We start from the raw sequence: 19,100 nt of genomic DNA, 5'->3' as shown, positions 1-19,100 counted from the left end.
CTCATTTGGCCCAAATATATTTCATGTGAAAAGTGCTGCTAATAATCCATCCATACATCCATCCATCCATTCTTTACCACTACAGATATCTATCTCTCTATAACAGAGCTTACTGTTTTTTTTTTTCAATGGCAGGTAAACAAGTGCATTTAAAGAGGGCGATTAATCAGAAATACAACAAAACAGTGTAAGAACTAAAGCTGCCCTGGCTGCTACTAGCATCGCAATAAACCTAACCAGAGGGATAATACATCTTATGAGTTTACCAGTATGTTTGAAATAGCAGCGCAAATGGAGTGTGCAAAGACCTGAGGGCAAGATAATTACACACACAGAGTTTTAGAGAGTAAAGCTGTCATTTAAATGTTTAGATGTTATAACAGTTAAAAAGACGATAATTGTTTTTGTTTTTTTCAGATAGGCTGCCCAAACAGAGAAAGACATTTATAATCTTAAGGCAGCTCATTAGTTTGGCTAATGTTTGTATGATTATACTTTTCCCCCTATAATGAACAACTTCTTCAGAGATTTTACAGGACATGAGCAGGACTCCTGCAGAGTAAAGACTCTGCTTGTCAAAATAATTGCAGTTTCATCCAGAAAAAAAAGGAGGACGAATGGTTTCACATATACACAAGGCAGACTGCGCACACACTTTCTGCCATTCAGGCAGTCTCTCACACACAAACACATACAAGTACTCATCACAACATTCAGTCAAAGAAGGAGGGGTGGGGGGATTATCACTTGGTATTTTTTCGGTTGATATTTTTGGGTGCAGAGAGTCGATGTTCCTGCCTCAGTGGGATGCAAAACATCAGGCTCGACTGACAGAAAGCCTTATGAATTCCTTGTTGTTGTCAGAGCTGAAGAAAGAAAAACTTGTGTTTGTAATAATTTTTGTGTACATTCTAAAATTGTAATTCATTCAGTGGGAAATTATACTGTGTTGTAAAATGACTAAAATAGTTATTGTTATGTCTTTCTCTCAGGATATTTTGCTGCCTGGAAAAAAAAAATGATATTCCATTGTGCAGTTCAGAGAACTAGTTATATAGAGAAAAGTGTCTGATACAACCTGGACAACTGCCTAAAAATAACTTGCTGATGAATAGCAAACACACTTCATTTCCTCCATTTGATTTTCTGCAGCGGGGCTGACTGAAATTTATCAGGTTATTCAAAGTGATTTCCTCTGCGTCGAATAATTTATGGTTGATTGTCTGTAATGACAAAGGCAACAAACAATTAAAATTTATCTCGCGAACCAACGACAAAGCAATTTACACAAAAAAAGGTTGTTTCCTTTTATCGGAGTTCAGAGTGAGGGAATGAAAATAAATATGTATGCAGTGACATCTGCAACTTATGTAACAGCAGTTGTGTCATCATGAGAAATCTGTGTAGAAAAGAGGCGATGAAGTTATTTTAAAGAATGTGTATGAGACAGCAGACAGATCTTAAATTTGATGGGGTTTTTCACCTCTTATGTGAGATACTTCATTTTTGCATTTTCTGAAGGCACTCCTTCCTCCTCACTGGAGGCTTAAGGTTACTGCATGTTTGTTCGGCCTCCACCATGCCACACCTGCCACCAGTGATGTTTGTCAGCACAGCTTAAGCATATGACTCATATCATCACTTTCATCCCATAGTAAGCTACTCTAAAATCCTCTCACTTTGTGTAGTATATGCAGGTAGCTCTTTAAGTAGTTCCAGCATCTCTCTGTTGGGTTTTCCGTCGATCTGCTTCTTGGTTGTTTGGATTCTTGAGTCTTTCCTAGTTTGGTCTAGATTGAATTGTTTTAATTATTTGCAAAAATAATTGCTGATCTTTTGACTTGAAAGTTAAGTACCTTATCCACATAAGAACCTTGATGGTTGTTATGTGGATTGCAATAGAAAATTCAGTATAAATTCATAGGTACGAACTCACTGACAGATTCACTTTGAAGACTCTTGTGATGATCTGACTTCCATCCGTCAATCCATTACCAGTCCATTGCAAGGCTTATACAGAGAGACATACAACCATTCACATTCACTTTCACCAATTTAGTCTTTGGACTGTGGTTCTGTAGTCAGAGAGAAAGTTTCTTCATTAACTTGTTAAATATTTAGAAAATTCAAGAGTCAACCATAAGGAAAGACACAAATTCAGGTATAGCTACTAGCAGATATATTCCAAAGCCTTCAGTGATCCCTGACCTTTTCCTTATTACAAACATTTATGCATTAATGGGAATACTATCTTGACAGCTTTGGAAGTTGTTCTGCCTTTGTTTCTGACGAGCAAGTAGTAACCTTTTCTCTCAACTTTTTATCTAGAGCTATCACGTGGTTAAGGTTTATATTGGCCAATACTATGCTCTATTACCAAATACCCTCAAAATCAGTGAAACATTATAGCTGCTAGATGGGCAGAACAAAATGCCAAGAGCTCACAGAGCTCTTGGAACAGATATAGACTCTTTTCCTCTGATTAATCTAAACATGGTTTGAAAATAGTAAGGAATGACAGTATCATCCATCACGACTGACTGTCCACATATACAGCACAGCCCATCTAGAAGCTTTCAAAGAGTATGATGATGTGATGAGATCACAGGCTTCCAGTTTAGGTTGTCAAAGTTTTTAATGTATGTACCAGAAAGTTTACTGCTTCGCTTCAGGCACAAATACCAAGAAACCTGCAAAAAGAGAGACAACTTTAAAATGATATAACAGAATACTTAAAGTGAAGAAACGCCAGTCATTTTAATTTAAATGATAAACAAACGTGATCAGTTGTGCCTGAGGATTAAAGCTTGGAGGTGAGGTTTGTTATGAAGATGAAGTGGTAAATGTTTTCTCTGTAAAACAGAGAAAGATAAAGTCACGCTTTTAAGAATACTCCTCTTCAATATCATGACTCTCACATGTTTAGGTGCCAGACATACTTTTTATCTTAATAAAAGACAGAGATAGCAGAAAATAAATGTATCATTCTTTTAAAAAGAACAAAACAAAACAAAAAAAAAAAGATTTGCTCTCCTCTGGTTTCTATACAGCATGGGGTGAGTGAACATTGTGGGTGGATGGCAGGTGGAATGAGCTCAATATTTCTCAAGCAGCTGCTGCTCCAAGTCTATGGACTCCCACATGACGCGACTATTGGCAGAATTGGCAGCTGGAGGTCGCCAAGCCAGTCAGTTTTCTGTGTTGAGATTCATTGAAAACACAGTGTCAACCTGCAGTACAGACACACAGTACTCCTGCTTCTCCTGCACTGCTGTGTTCCTTTAAGCCACTGTAGCGATAACTAGGATTTTAACCATAATTATGAGTAGAATTCCTCTAATATTTTCTTATTCCCTAGGCTCAGTGACATTGTCTGGCATAAATGACCTGTCCTGTTTTCTCACGCTCTAAAGAGCTCATCTAGATGTAATCAGACTCGGCTGATGTTATTAATGACTTGGGGGGGAAAGAGATTACACTCTTCCACCCTGAAGCCTTAATGGCATTACTCTCGTAAGACTTGTTGGAAGACATAAGCAGTAGACCTTACGTCATGTTGGGATTTTAACTGTGCCTGTGACTGCGTGTGAGTCAGTGAAAAGAAAATCGTTAATAATCTCATCTTTGGGTACGCAAAGACAGGGAGTTAAGGAGAAAATGTCAATGACAGAAGCATTTTTAGAGTCATGGCGAAAACCAATTCAATTGCCCTCAAACCCAAATATTACCACAGCATTCCTGCGTTGAAATTCTTATGGTGGGTGCTCTCGCTAATTAGTTTAGAGACACCGCTTATTCTCTCAGAGCGGTATAACCCCAGGTTGATTATCTACAAGTGCTAAAATGACACATCGCAGGCGAGCACGTCCTAATATCCCACATGGAAGCAAAACCATATTATGATTATTATCTCCCAGGTTTTCCAACACAGTTTCTTCGCAGTGTGACAATAATTTGATTACAGGTATGGTAGCGTTGTGAAACTGCGAGAAGGACAAGCAAACAAATCTGTGTCTGTGTATACATGAGCGTTGTGTCAAAATACACATCATCATCATCTGTCCTGATCTTAATATGGCTAGAAAGTGTAGATTATGAATGCAGATTTAACACAAAAAAAGAAAGAAATAGAAAGAAAGAAAGAAAGAAAGAAAGAAAGAAAGAAAGAAAGAAAGCTAATTTTAGCTCTTTTTCTGTCCAGTGCTGTTTACATGGCCCTTTACATTGAGCAGTGCTTTCTGCAGATATATTTCCTGTCACACTTCACTGCTTGAAACTCTGGTCTAATCTTTAAGTACCACTTTCTTATAGTCCTGAGGTGCTTTTGGACAGGAATGTGGATTTTCTGCAGTGCCAATAGCTAATGCTTTATACTTTATACTAAAACAATTCAAGACTACATTCACAGAAATGGAGAGTTCTGATTTTCCCAAACCCTAGACTGTCTGGCTTGGATTGGTCAGATTCATGACCAGATTTCTCATCATATGTTTATGTATAATTTAATGAGGCAAAAAAAAAAAAAGATTACCCAAACAAACACACATGGAGCATTTGCATAATGCCCCAAGCTGAAATTCAGTTACATTGAATTATGGCTAAGCCAAGTGAATGAGTCTCTCCGCTGCTTATGTGCTTTCTCTTCTATCTTACTGGCGGTATCCATACATGTGTTGTTTCTCAGAGTTTTCCATTTCAAGCACAGATCCACCTTTTTGGGATTATGCATGCCAGAGGAGGTAGTTAGCCAGTTTTGCAAATCTTCACAATCAAAACTGTTCATCTGTTATCACAAATAATTGAAGGGTGTGGGATTACAATCACTCCATCAAAGAACAGGAAGGAAAGGAGGAGCATGACCGGATGATAACGTCCTCAGCTGTGGGCCAGGAGGGGCGTAAATGGTCATCCTTTATTCTGAGGTCGGATTGCATTCAGCTTAGAAGAGCTTTGGAGGGCAAAGGGAGATATGTGTTCAGCAATATTCAACAGTATGTTATTCTGAGGTTAGCAGTTTAGTTTAATAATAAAAAATATAGAATCTAAAATCTTTTAATTCAAAAAATTAACAATACATACAAAAGCCAGCTACTGTATAATTTTAGATACAGTGCAACACAAATCAGCTGTATATTACATATATGTGATCTGCACCAGCAAATATGTCTTTTCCCCCCCTGTGTAAACCCACACACTGGCAGATTGCAGGTTTGTGCATGTTGAGAGGCCACTTCCACAGTGTTGACAGGACTCAGTTTTTCACAAAAGCAGCAATTTTACCACACTTGATCCCCACATCCGCATATCCTGGAAACTGTGCCTTCACTGTCTGCATGACAGCATGTGTGCTCTGGGTGTCAATTGACACACATGAAATAGTCCACAAACACTGCCTTTGTGGTGTATTGAAGACAATGTTTTCAGTGCTTTTTTTGGATGCTTATACACCATATTTTAAACTTCTCAGAACTACATCCACTGCAAACTAGAAGAGAACAGACGGGGATTTCACAGATGTTGATATAATCCAAGACTATGATCACAATAAGTGAGCCAGATGACATAACAGCAATGCATTGACTGTAGCAACAGGCTTTTATGATGTACAGTCTAAATTTACCTATAGGCAGTCATTTTTGTCAGGTCAGAGAACTGAATTGAATTCAGCTGTCCACCTCTTGAATAAACACTGCTGAAGCCATGGTGAGCTGCGGCTAAACTCCTCTAAACAATTCCCAGATATCATCCTTGCATGTCTCCAGTACAGCCTGGGGAGCTTTGTGCATCCAGAAAGCGGTGAAGCTAATGGTCGACAATCCATGAGCATTAAGACATTCATCTTCACCCTGAGTACAGGATAACTAGCTCCCTCAGTCTCACCGCAATTTAGCCAAGCCTTCAAATAATAAGTTTACCTACTGCAGTCTGCTGCGGGCCTCTTACATATCTTATTTCCCAGTGCCCTATACTCCCACTTACTGCAAAACCACTCTATTGCACAGTGGGCAATGATTTCAGACTTCCCACTCTTGCTGCTGCTTATGGGTCAGATTAGAAGGCTATTCTAATAATTTCTCTTTTGACCTATTTCCATATGCCAGATTTGACCCGTTTGCGGTCTGCTTTGGAGGCATTTGTCCCCACCTCATGAGCACATTACCATCTGGATAAGACACAGTTTCTTCCAAATATGGTTAAAATGTTATATAGTGACACCTTTCTTCTTACAAGAAGAATCGCAGTGCTGTGAAAAAATTCTGTTTATATTTTGCCATCAAGGATTAAATCCACGATGCCAAAAATTTATCGAAGTGTACGTGTTTATGTGAGTGTGTTTGCATCTATGTGAACAGTACTGCATTTGTGTATGTGTATTAATAAATAGACATACCTGTGTGTTTCTTTGAGTATATACATCTTAGGTTTAATCTGTTCTTGCGCAGTATGGTTACATAATTATAGACATGTGTTTCTATATATATTTTTATTTCACGCTGTGTGTTTAGGATGGTTCTACTTGTAGAAACAGGTTCTAAGTCTCGAAGTAAAACAGTGTCAGGCTCTGTAATGAGGGCACCTCTCCTGTGGTTTGGCCCGATTTTAAATGGCTGCTAAACTCCTGGTTTGCAGATTGGTGGTGAATGTGAGAGTTTATACATTTGTGTATATATGGTAAATAATAAATGGACTGATACTTACATATTGACTTGCCTCTCTAGCAGAGCAGTCAAATCACTTTCCATTACACGACTTAGTCGCCCGTTGGCACACAAATGAAGACAGGCTTTTTATTCTATGCCTTTGAGAGCTTTGTGTAACATTCACACTATGATCTGATGGATGGATCAGGGACAACCTGGGGTTCAGCATCTTGCCGAAGGACATTTTGATATGCAGACTGGATGGGCCAGGGATCAAACCAGTGACCTCTCAATTGGTGTCTAATGTTAATGAGAGAAATTAAGGTGTGAGGAGCAGGCAACTCTCTCTCTCTTGCACACACACACACACACACACACACACACACACACACACACACACACACACACACACACACACACACAGACAGTCATGTTTTAATTTCTTAGTAGGGACATCTAATCGACATAATGCTTTCCCTAGCCGCTTCCCCTCAAAAATGAATGCCTGATGCTAACCCTTGGCCTAAACCTAACCATAACCTAATTGTAAGCCTGACACTAAAACCCCATTGTGAGTCCCACAAATGCCTTCAAACTCATGGGGAGAGGCAGATCTCAGAGAATGACTCGGCCTCTGTGTGGAAAGGTTTTAGGAATATCACCAACTACAAGCCTAAAACCCCCCACTCCACTGATGACTTGCTCTTGGCCAACACCCTTAACGACTTTTACTGCCGTTTTGACGAGCCATCAGGCAGCCTTCACACCTCCAACGGCCCCAACAATAGAGTCACTCATTCCCCCACCTCTCCCCCCTCCATAGAGCCATCACCACCATCAAACACTTCACCTACAACACCCCCCTCCTCACCCCACACAAAGGGGGATTTCACACCACCTCCTCCCACCACTACTCTTCATATTCATGAAGCAGGTGTGAGGAAGCAGTTTAAGAATCTGAATGCTCGGAAAGCTCCCGGCCCAGACGGTGTGTCTCCTGCCACCCTCAGACACTGTGCAAACGAGCTGGCCCCAGTGTTTTCTGGCATTTTCAACTCCTCACTGCAGGCATGTCATGTGCCTGCCTGCTTCAAGTCCTCTACCATAATCCCTGTCCCCAAGAAACCAAGGATCACTGGACTAAATGACTACAGACCTGTGGCTCTGACATCTGTGGTCATGAAGTCATTTGAGCGCCTGGTTCTCTCCTATCTCAAGACCCTCACGGCCCCCCTCCTGGACCCCCTGCAGTTTGCATACAGAGCCAACAGGTCTGTAGATGACGCCATCAACATGGCCCTACACTTCATCCTGCAGCATCTGGACTCCCCAGGAACCTACGCCAGGATCCTGTTTGTGGACTTCAGCTCTGCCTTCAACACCATCCTTCCAGACCATCTCCAAGGCAAGCTTTCCCAGATGAATGTGCCTGATCCCATCTGCCGGTGGATCACTGACTTCCTGACGGACAGGAAGCAGCATGTGAGGCTGGGAAAGAATGTCTCGGACTCCCGGACCATCAGCACCGGCTCCCCTCAGGGCTGTGTTCTTTCTCCTCTGCTCTTCTCCCTGTACACCAACTGCTGCACCTCCACCCACCAGTCTGTCAAGCTAATCAAGTTTGCAGATGACACCACCGTTATTGGACTCATCTCGGACGGGGATGAGTCTGCCTACAGGAGGGAGGTTGAACGTCTGGTGTCCTGGTGCAGCCACAACAACCTGGTGCTGAATGCCCAGAAGACAGTGGAGATTATTGTGGACTTCAGGAAGCACACAGCCCCACTCCCCCCCATCATCCTGACTGACACCCCCATCACCTCTGTGGACTCATTCCGCTTCCTGGGTACCACCATCACCCAGGACCTGAAGTGGGAGCCCACCATCACCTCCGTCATTAAGAAAGCCCAGCAGAGGATGTACTTCCTGAGGCAGCTGAAGAAATTCAACCTGCCAACACGGACGATGTTGCAATTCTACACTGCAATCATCGAGTCCATCCTCACCTCCTCCATCACCGTGTGGTACGCTGGAGCCACTATCAGGGACAAACAGAGACTGCAGCGTGTTGTGCGCTCTGCTGAGAAGGTGATTGGCTGCAGACTCCCATCTCTGCAGGACCTGTACACCTCCAGGACACTGGGGCGTGCAGCTCGGATCTCAGCTGACCCTTCTCATCCTGGACACAGTCTGTTTGACCTGCTCCCCTCAGGCAGGAGGCTCCGGTCCATTCGCACCAGAACCTCTCGCCATAAGAACAGTTTCTTCCCCTCTGCTGTTGGACACATGAACAATAACCGTATGACTGTTCCCACCACTAACACATGACCCTACGCTGTGTTCACTGCATCATTCCATGTTTGGCACTGATCACCACCTGCACTCATGTATATATCTATCTACTTAGCACTTTTAATTCTTATTCTTATTTTTTATTTTATTTTTTTTTTTTTCTCATGTCTATTTAAGCGTTATTTATGACAGTATGTTTGCACTAAGCACCGCAGCAATTTCCTAATGTTGTAAACCTGCTCAACATTTGGCAATAAAACCCTTTCTGATTCTGATTCTGATTCTGATTTTGTCCCCATAACGCTGTTGGTCCCCACAAGTATAGTAACATTCCAATTTCTGGTCCCCACAAAGATATGTAAACATGGTACACACACACACACACACACACACACACACACACACACACACACACACACACACACACACACACAAAGAGATGCCCTAACTAAAGTAACATTATTGATTATTACCCAAATTATTTTTCATCTTTCCCTAATGGTTAATCCACCAGTGAGCTCTTTAATTGAAATTATATTTTTGATGCAAAAACATCATCATTGTTGTTATTCATTAAAAAAAGCGGAAAAACAGTTAATACATTATTAATTAATATGTAAATTTACAGTGATTTACTTGCATTCTTGAACAGAAAAATTTATTTTAGTGGTTAAAGGTTATGCTTTATTAATTTCTAACTTGTTAGAGAAGTCCAGTATGCTGGCTCGAATGTGGGTATAAAAATCTGAATGTGGGTCAGTAAGTTCAGTAACTTACATGTTTTTATCACTTATAGTTCAACAGCAGTGCAAAGATTGATGTTGTATTGCTGCAAGTGCATTTGTACTGAAGTCACTTTTTTTCATCATCCTAATAATCTCAGCCATTCTCAGCAGTTCTTGCCTAACTTGTGATGTGTACCCTAGCAATTTTCCTCACATAAAAACACTAAAATCTATAAAATATTCCCCTAAAAAAAGCACACTGTTTTGTTGACACAAAACATTAGTTTCCTGTGTGTGTGTCTGTGTGTGACTGTGTGTGTGAGTGAATGCATATCACATTTATTAAATGTCACACATACAATGTACGTGTTAAACTACTCCTGCAGTGACACGTTGATTCCTTATTAGCTGCAGACGCGCTGTTCTGCAGCTAAGCCTGCACGCTGACTTCTCTGTTAGTGCCAGTAAGTGAAAAGTATTTTGTCTCTAATCAATAAACACAACACCATTATTAACAAAACTTGATCTTATATCTTTAAATCTCTGCACAGAAGGGTCACACTGCATTTTCAGGCACACACATACACACTGATAAAATACAAAGCCGACTGTTATCTGATGTATTCTTTTCTAATGTTACCACATGTCCCTGTGGCCGGAGGGCTCCCTGGAGATTTACACTATTTCTGGATGGGCCAGATTGTGGATTTCTTTCTCTGTAGTGCTCATAATCAATTGTACGGCTGCACAATTGAAGCAGTGAAGTCTTTTCTTGCAGAAGATAATGATACTTGCAATCATGAGAAACCAGTTGTGAAATAATTATCAGGAACTGCTATTTACAAAATGAAGTATTGAATCCTGAGAGTCACTGCACAATGTGGCCAAGCTAGATGAAATCTGTTTTTTTTTTTTTTTTTTTAGTTTTTGTTATTAATTTTCTGGCCCAACAATTCATTTCTTCTGTGAAACGAGTCTGAATGGTAAAATATAATGACATTCATTGGGTTAGAGGTCCATTGCTCTGATGAAATCCCTCATGGCCTAGTTTTCAACAGAGACTCCTCTTCATGACAGGGATCTGTTGAAGTAAAACATATTCAGATCAAAAGTGTCTACAAAGGACTTCAGAGAAAGAAGCGTTGAAGCTCAAAGCACTGAAAATGTCAATGACAGGAATGGTGAAAGACCCAGGCCTCAATCGATCAACGGCCAGGAATAAACATGGAAAAAGTGGAGAAAAATTAAATTTGACGCTACTTTTGCTTTTTGAAGGTCTAGATATTCTGCAAAAGTTCTGTCAGGTTGCATGTATTATTCAAAAAAATGTCAAAAAGCATTGCATTGTACTGCATTTGTGCCATCTCTTACACACATCAAAGTGCCCATGGAAAGATAAAACAGCTGAAACCACTGCCATTCAAAGACAAATCATTTTAGCTCACCTTATCCTAGTCTCAGAAGAGCTGGATTCTCTGTGGAACATAGCTCTGTGGTCAAATGAGGCATATTTCTAAACTGCATGCCAACACGTCACCTTCACTCCATGCATTGAAGCCTCAGGGCTTGCACATATTGCAATCATTTCGGAAACAATTAATTGAGTCTAAACTGTTTCGGTAGGAAGGATATTGGCATAGCTGCTTGTAATTTCAAAGTTGTAACTTTTGTTTTACAGTTTGATAATTGCCCTTAACACAAAGAGCAATAAGTAACTCTTAAAGTAAAAAAAAAAAAGAGGGCATTCACATTCCTGACCTTAAACCAATTAAAATCCTGCAGCATGACTTCAAGCAAGCCATGCATGTGAGGTATTCCAAAAATACCAATTAACTCCAAATTGCTGAGTAAAGAGTAATTGTCCAGAATAGCTGCTATTTGCTGTTTCTAGATTAGAGGCTAGATAAAACATTTGGATGAAGATTATTTCCACTAAGGTAACTAAGCTTAACAACCGATAAATTGCTATAGCTAGTTAAAATTCACCAACACATACCTCAACACACCTACATTTCCTTCCTCATTTCAAGTGAATACAACATTTGTGATAATCATGTTGCACGCACAGAGCATGAATCTGTTGCAGGCCTTGCATTATGTGTGCTGTTTTATTATTCTAATTGCTGGAGGATGAAAACTGTCTGCCACGACATTGCTAATGTTCATTTTAATCATGTGTGTTCTTCTTTCCAGCTCTAACAAATGTGAAATTGTGGGCCATTGACCGACAATGTTTTCAGACGATCATGATGAGGACGGGTTTAATCAAGCACACAGAGTATATGGAGTTTCTGAAAAGGTAAGGAAGCAGGGCAAATTTTCCAGCAGTGGCAGAAGAGTGGAACAGGTCTTTGATCTGAAAAGCAATGAATGAATTACCAAAATGAATTCAGGAAAATGTGTGTGAGCTGTTTCACAGATGACCCCTTACTCCTCCATTTTGCCAATAATTATATAACTCAGCAATTATTTCTAGTGCAGCATAGGAAATGTCATTCAACATACTAGAAAAATATCTTGTAACTGTATCACCATCATCGTTTTCAGCACCTTATCTGTATCAGAGGGCCCTGACCAATAATCACTTCTCTATTGCCAAACCTATTAACACTTAAAAGACCTGCGCATGCTTTTTCGGGGTCCTGCATGAGGTATAGGATAAAAGGAAGAGGCATCAAAAGACAGCCAATGATCAAAATGCATGAGATTTTGAGAGAGCCTTATAAATATCTCTCAGTTTCTCTCTGCATTCGGCTTCTTTTTTACTGTCATCCACTTTGAGCTTCATCAACCCAGTTATTAAAATTATATCATACCTTCACTCTGCTGCGTGCACCCCACACTATTTTTTGTTTTTTTATCATGACTTTTTTGGCAGAGTCGGTATTTGATCTGTGTCCTCTCATCCATTCACTCTGCCACAATTTTGTATAAATCTTCCAAATCATGAAGGCACATGTTCTCTCTAAAAGACTTTTCTCCCGAGGAAACCTTGTGAATCACTGTGATCATGATCAGGTTCTGTCAGTCCTGAGAGAGATGCAGTACGAGCTATTTTTAAGTATTGGGCACAGTGCACAGGAAGGAAGCTTTTTACAAGGTATTTCTAACAAGTGCAAAGCAAGTTGTATGTCAGTATGTTCCAAAACAATCAATTCTGCTGTTGTAGAATTTACTCAACTATGACTGTGCAACTTCACAGTGTACAGTAATGCAAGTATAGTTACTTTAAATATCATTTTTAGCTAAGGCTCAACGTTTTGGATAAAAACAAACAACATTTTAAAAAAGACACACTCCAAAAAAAGGTAGAAAATGTTGTCTTTAACAAATTTAATTAAATTTTGCAACATAGACACAATGCTGGTATAGATTCAGGTTATTTAAAGCATATTTTTCTCAGTGAATAATTATTTGAAGAAATAAATGTTTGATTTTCTATATTTCTATTGCATTTTACTCAAAATTTGAAAAACTTTTTTTAAATTTTAGTTTAAAATGTAATTTTTGAACAGGAAGTCTCTTTGATAGTTTCAGTTAAACCAAAAACATTTTGCAGCTTGACTGTAACGACTGCTTTTTTTCCTGCTTAAAATAGGACAGTCAGTATCCCCGCAGTCACAAAGATATTGCAAGTCAGCAAAGCTTTTGAACAGCATGACTTTTTCTTTTTTTAAGGACAGTCTCCCGCCGGTCACCCAGAATAAATTCATTTCTTATCTGGAGTGCAGTTTCATGATAAAGCCAGACTTTAAGACAAACACAACCAAGAATCTATTTTAACCACATATGGAGCCCTATTAATATTTCATCTAAGATGTAATCTATTTTAGTGATATCGTTTACTAATAAAGACCGCAAACATTTGCAGTCCCTCTGCTGAGTATATTAGCACACACTGTTCAGTATAACAGCTCTTGCCTGTCAGGAGGACTTACGTAACAGTCCGACTGATAGACTAAGTAAATATTTAATAGGTGTATGTACTGGTTGTTTTGGGATCCCTTGGTGTGTTTGGTTTGTAAAGGGATACCTGGGGGGAGAAATCTGAGATTTATAACAGTGTTTGCAAACTCACAGCACACAGATAATTATGTTCCTGTTTAATTTCCTAGAAACAGATCTAATGAAAGTAATAAACACATATTGGTCCCCGTGAGTTTTGTGCCCACCCGTTTAACTGCTGTGAAATTATAGATTTATTCTGACAAACAGTGAAGAAGAAAAACGGGCAAAGAAAGCCCCACATTGTGCATGGGGGGAATTGAGCGCACTTGTGAAGATTGTCTTGTTATTTTTTCTTTACATGTACAGACAGGTGACAAATGAAAGGAAAACCAAAATAATATGTTTAAGTAAGATGATGAGCCAAAATATTCTGCTGGAAAAGCTTTAATCTGCATTGATAATGATTCAACAACTCTGAATCTCTGGTACTTTACTGAAGGGATGAGCTGCATTTTTTCAGAAGATAATTCCTTTTGATGTTTTAATAATAATGCTATAGAGAGCATTGTCTAACATATTAGTCTCCGTGGATAGTCTGGATAGTCTGGTGACTATGAAGTGCATAGTACATTAGTTATATTATTTTTATTCTCATCAAACCATTTAGTGTTTTTGTATTTCTCAACCTAAGTGAGTTTGTCCTTTAATTCGTTACCTGCCTGTGTTTTAAGTTTCTTATTGAGTCGCTCCAGGAAAAGTAATTTCAAAGCTTAGCTTTTTTGAAAAACTCACCCAGCTTTAGAAAATGCACATTTCTATGAACTGATGTATTGTGGGCTTTTATTGAGATCTCTGTCCCCTTTCACTTCAGATAAAAGTCCAGCTATCAGGAAAATAGTACCTTTTTGTAGGTGTTTACAGGATTCTAATAGAAAATTGTTTAAAATTGTATGCTTTATAACTGCACAGTGCCTAAAGCATGGCAGATCCACGCTTCCCCACAGGCCTTGTGTAATTACTCAGCTGTAACATAATTAAGCTGTTGAATCAGAAATTTACTGCGACAGACGCCTTTTGTTTGTGTCAACAGCTTCTCAGCTCGGGGGATTGAAACTCTCTCTGTTGCATGTACAGTAAGTGTCATGTGTTCATTGCTGAGCTGGTTAACTAGTGCCTTTGTCGGGGAAGCAGTAACACAAGGATCAGCACAGTGGCTGTGACAAGATGGTTTAGATTACTGTAATAAAGCATGGAAAATTAAGGGGGAGGGGAGATGGAGAAACAGAGAGGCAGAGCGAGAGATTGAGACGATACGGGGAGATAAGCCCTTTGTTCACCAACGCGGGGTTATTTTCTCTCCTCCTTGATAAACATTAGGCTAGTTTTTATTTAGCAGGGTTGATAGCAGGCAGCATTCATTCAGGCTGCCAGGAAGTAATGGAACAAACACTATGGGCTCATACTGGCGTATTCAACCGTAGGATGTGATGCCCAGCTGTGTAACTACTCATGCTGCCCATTTATGCTGGAAAATAGTGCTAAAATATAGGCCATACAATAGAAAAATACAGATTTTGAGTGTTCCCGCTGCCTATATCTGAATTTGTTTGTTGGTTCTCAGATCAAAGTCATGCTGTGATTGAACAAAGTATGTCTAAAAATAGGATGAAAAAAATAATGATACCACACAGGAAGCAATAAAAAGCAAAAACTTGACAGTCACATGATAGAATAAAACATTAAAAAATATGCTGACAACTAACAATTTTAGAGCCTTTCTTTTGAGTGCATGTTTTGTGTTGTGGAGCAATGCAGCTGTTTTATGTTCTGCTTAAAGTGGTGGAAAAACTAGCAGAAATAAAAGCAATTATTTCCAGGAAAACTAACATCTAGATGATGGCTTGTATAACAAGATGAATTTTTGTTTTTGTTTTTCTAGGTTAAACCGAATCATGCCATGAGAATGAAGACATTTTGATGCTTAGTTGAAAGAGAGTGTCTCTGAGCTCTTTGATTGCTTATGTGTATACTATCCAAAGGGCACCTCAAACAAAAACAGTCTGAATCCTGGAAGTACTCCTACTCAAATCCTCTATTTCTGGTGAACTTTTGTTGATATCCACTGTTGAAACAATATGACATATTTGGAGAACAAACATTTGACACGGAGCCTACAGATAAAATGAAATACTTAACACTAATAGAACATTTAGCTTTGGCAACAAGTCATATTTATAATTTGTAATACTGTGGCCAAGGAAGTACACCCTTGGCCTAAGAATTATTACAATATTTTCTTCTTAAACAGAAATAACTCATTTAAGTAGGCGTTTTTTTGTGTGCATGCACCAGAATCAAGACACCCACAATTGATCTTTCACTGAGGCTCTCCATAACTCACCTTTTCTTTGGTGAATATGCTAGCGTGCTTAGGATAAGCATCCTCTTGAAAAGGGCAGTTTCAGCTTTAACTTTTGGACAGATGGCCTAGCACATTATCTTAAAGCACTCTTTCATTTGATGCAAAACTGAATCAGTGAATCAATCCCTGGAGCAGCAAAGCAAATCATAACAATTTCAACACTGTGCTTGAAAGATGATAGACAGCTTTTCTCTGTGAACATTCTAGGGCTGCATGACACGTATCCACTGTACCCAAACACCTGCACTCTTTTTCAATCCCCTTACAGCATATGAATGTGTCACCTTCATGTCTGAATGAGCACCCTGGCCACTTTTCTGTAAAAGTCAGGAGAGCAGTTCAACTTTTTCACACTTTGTGTCCCTTTTAGCATGTCTGAACAGCACATAATCACCTTAAATGATGAATGTGAGTTGCACAGCTCACTAAAAACGTCATTGTTCAAATTCTTTGTAGCTTGTGATAAAAGTAAGAGATTTTCAAGGCCACAAGTGCAAGTTGTCTTTTGTACATTTAGAAAATATTGCCCTTATAGGAGATCCCAGGTGCTCTACCTGACTGTGTAGGTATGTCTGAATGAGCCTGAATAAACCTTTCAGGAACATTAAGTTAAAGTGACTTTTCTCTCTAATGTTATTTATGTTAATGCAAATTTATGCAGACTCATTGTGATTGTAGGCACATGCAACCAACAAACCTGCCAAATGTTTCATGAAATTTTTGAGTTCTTGCTTTTTTAAAAGACATGTAAAATATGAAAATGACAACTTTATGTTTCAGGGGTTTTTTTTCAAAGAGGATCAAGATTTTTCAAATTTATTATTTATTTTTGCTCACAGCTTCCAAAAGGATATGCTTTCTTCCCTCAGCTTTATACTAAGCCTCCAGCTACACTGATTCCTACATCTTTTTTCATCTAGAAAAAAACAGAGGGCTAATTAGTAATATTCACTATGCGTGAAGCTGTGTATTCTCTCATATAAAAGCTCTTCTTTTTTCTTCTGCAGCGTCCCCTCATTCCACGGCCTACAGGAAGATATTCTGAGCAAGCTCGCTGATGTCCTTGAGGAGGTAAGTACCTTGTTGTGTGTGACATCTGCAGCCTACTTCTGACATGTCAAATGATTTTCATACATTCAGACTCTCTTATTCAATTCAATTCAATTCAATTCAATTTTATTTATATAGCGCCAAATCACAACAAAAGTCGCCTCAAGGCGCTTCATAGATACAGAGAAAAACCCAACAATCATACGACCCCCTATGAGCAAGCACTTTGGCGACAGTGGGAAGGAAAAACTCCCTTTTAACAGGAAGAAACCTCCGGCAGAACCAGGCTCAGGGAGGGGCGGCCATCTGCTGCGACCGGTTGGGGTGAGAGAAGGAAGACAGGATAAAAGACATGCTGTGGAAGAGAGACAGAGGTTAATAACAGATATGATTCAATGCAGAGAGGTCTATTAATACATAGTGAGTGAGAAAGGTGACTGGAAAGGAAAAACTCAATGCATCTTGGGAATCCCCCGGCAGCCTACGTCTATTGCAGCATAACTAAGGGAGGATTCAGGGTCACCTGGTCCAGCCCTAACTATATGCTTTAGCAAAAAGGAAAGTTTTAAGCCTAATCTTAAAAGTAGAGATAGTTTCTGTCTCCCGAATCCAAACTGGAAGCTGGTTCCACAGAAGAGGGGCCTGAAAACTGAAGGCTCTGCCTCCCATTCTACTTTTAAATACTCTAGGAACAACAAGTAGGCCTGCAGAGCGAGAGCGAAGTGCTCTAATAGGGTGATATGGTACTACAAGGTCATTAAGATAAGATGGGGCCTGATTATTTAAGACCTTGTATGTGAGGAGCAGGATTTTGAATTCAATTCTGGATTTAACAGGAAGCCAATGAAGGGAAGCCAAAACAGGAGAAATATGCTCTCTCCTTCTAGTCCCTGTCAGTACTCTTGCTGCAGCATTTTGGATTAGCTGAAGGCTTTTCAGTGAGTTTTTTGGACATCCTGATAATAATGAATTACAGTAGTCCAGCCTGGAAGTAATAAATGCATGAACTAGTTTTTCAGCGTCACTCTGAGACAGGATATTTCTAATTTTAGAGATGTTGCGCAAATGGAAGAAAGCAGTCTTACATATTTGTTTAATATGTGCGTTGAAGGACATGTCCTGGTCAAAAATGACTCCAAGGTTCCTCACAGCGTTACTGGAGGCCAAGGTAATGCCATCCAGAGTATGAATCTGGTTAGATACCATATTTCTAAGATTTTCAGGGCCGAGTACAATAACCTCAGTTTTATCTGAATTAAGAAGCAGAAAGTTAGCGGCCATCCAGGTCTTTATGTCTTTAAGACATTCCTGCAGTTTAACTAATTGGTGTGTGTTATCTGGCTTCATGGACAGATAGAGCTGGGTGTCATCGGCATAGCAGTGAAAATGTATGCTATGTCTTCTAATGATGCTGCCTAAGGGAAGCATGTATAATGTAAACAGAATTGGTCCTAGCACTGAACCCTGTGGAACTCCTCAGTGTGTGAAGAGGACTCTCCATTTACATGCACAAATTGGAGTCTATTAGATAGATATGATACAAACCACTGCAGTGCAGTACCTGTAATACCTACAGCATGTTCTAATCGCTCTAATAGGATATTATGGTCGACAGTATCGAACGCTGCACTGAGGTCTAGCAGGACAAGCACAGAGATGAGTCCACTGTCAGAGGCCATAAGAAGATCATTTGTAACCTTCACTAAAGCTGTTTCTGTGCTGTGATGAGCTCTGAAACCTGACTGAAACTCTTCAAATAAACCATTCCTCTGCAGATGATCTGTTAGCTGTTTGACAACTACTCTTTCAAGGATTTTTGATATGAAAGGAAGGTTGGAGATTGGCCTATAATTAGCTAAGACTGCTGGGTCTAGAGATGGCTTTTTGAGTAAAGGTTTAACCACAGCCAGCTTGAAGGCCTGTGGTACATAGCCGACCATTAGAGATAGGTTGATCATATTTAAGATCGAAGAATTAATCAATGGCAGGACTTCTTTGAGCAGTTTTGTAGGAATGGGGTCT

The 19,100-nt window shown here is 39.6% G+C and overlaps 1 protein-coding gene across 2 annotated transcripts in view; it reads left to right on the top strand.

The window, feature by feature from the left end:
- Positions 1-19,100, top strand: part of LOC146375022 (cGMP-dependent protein kinase 1) — a 103,300-nt gene that overhangs the window by 54,713 nt on the left and 29,487 nt on the right. For both annotated transcript variants that reach the window (XM_084947713.1, XM_084947712.1), the window contains exons 4-5: positions 11,852-11,957; positions 17,036-17,099. In XM_084947713.1, the coding sequence (XP_084803839.1) occupies positions 11,852-11,957; positions 17,036-17,099 (170 nt within the window). The remainder of the gene's footprint in view (positions 1-11,851; positions 11,958-17,035; positions 17,100-19,100) is intronic.

The sequence above is a fragment of the Perissodus microlepis genome, chromosome 13 (genome assembly GCF_051167445.1).
Source record: "Perissodus microlepis isolate ML-2025 ecotype Zambia chromosome 13, ASM5116744v1, whole genome shotgun sequence".
Lineage (NCBI taxonomy): Eukaryota > Metazoa > Chordata > Actinopteri > Cichliformes > Cichlidae > Perissodus > Perissodus microlepis.
Note: the sequence above shows the minus strand (reverse complement) of the source record. Positions and strands in the feature narration are given on the sequence as shown.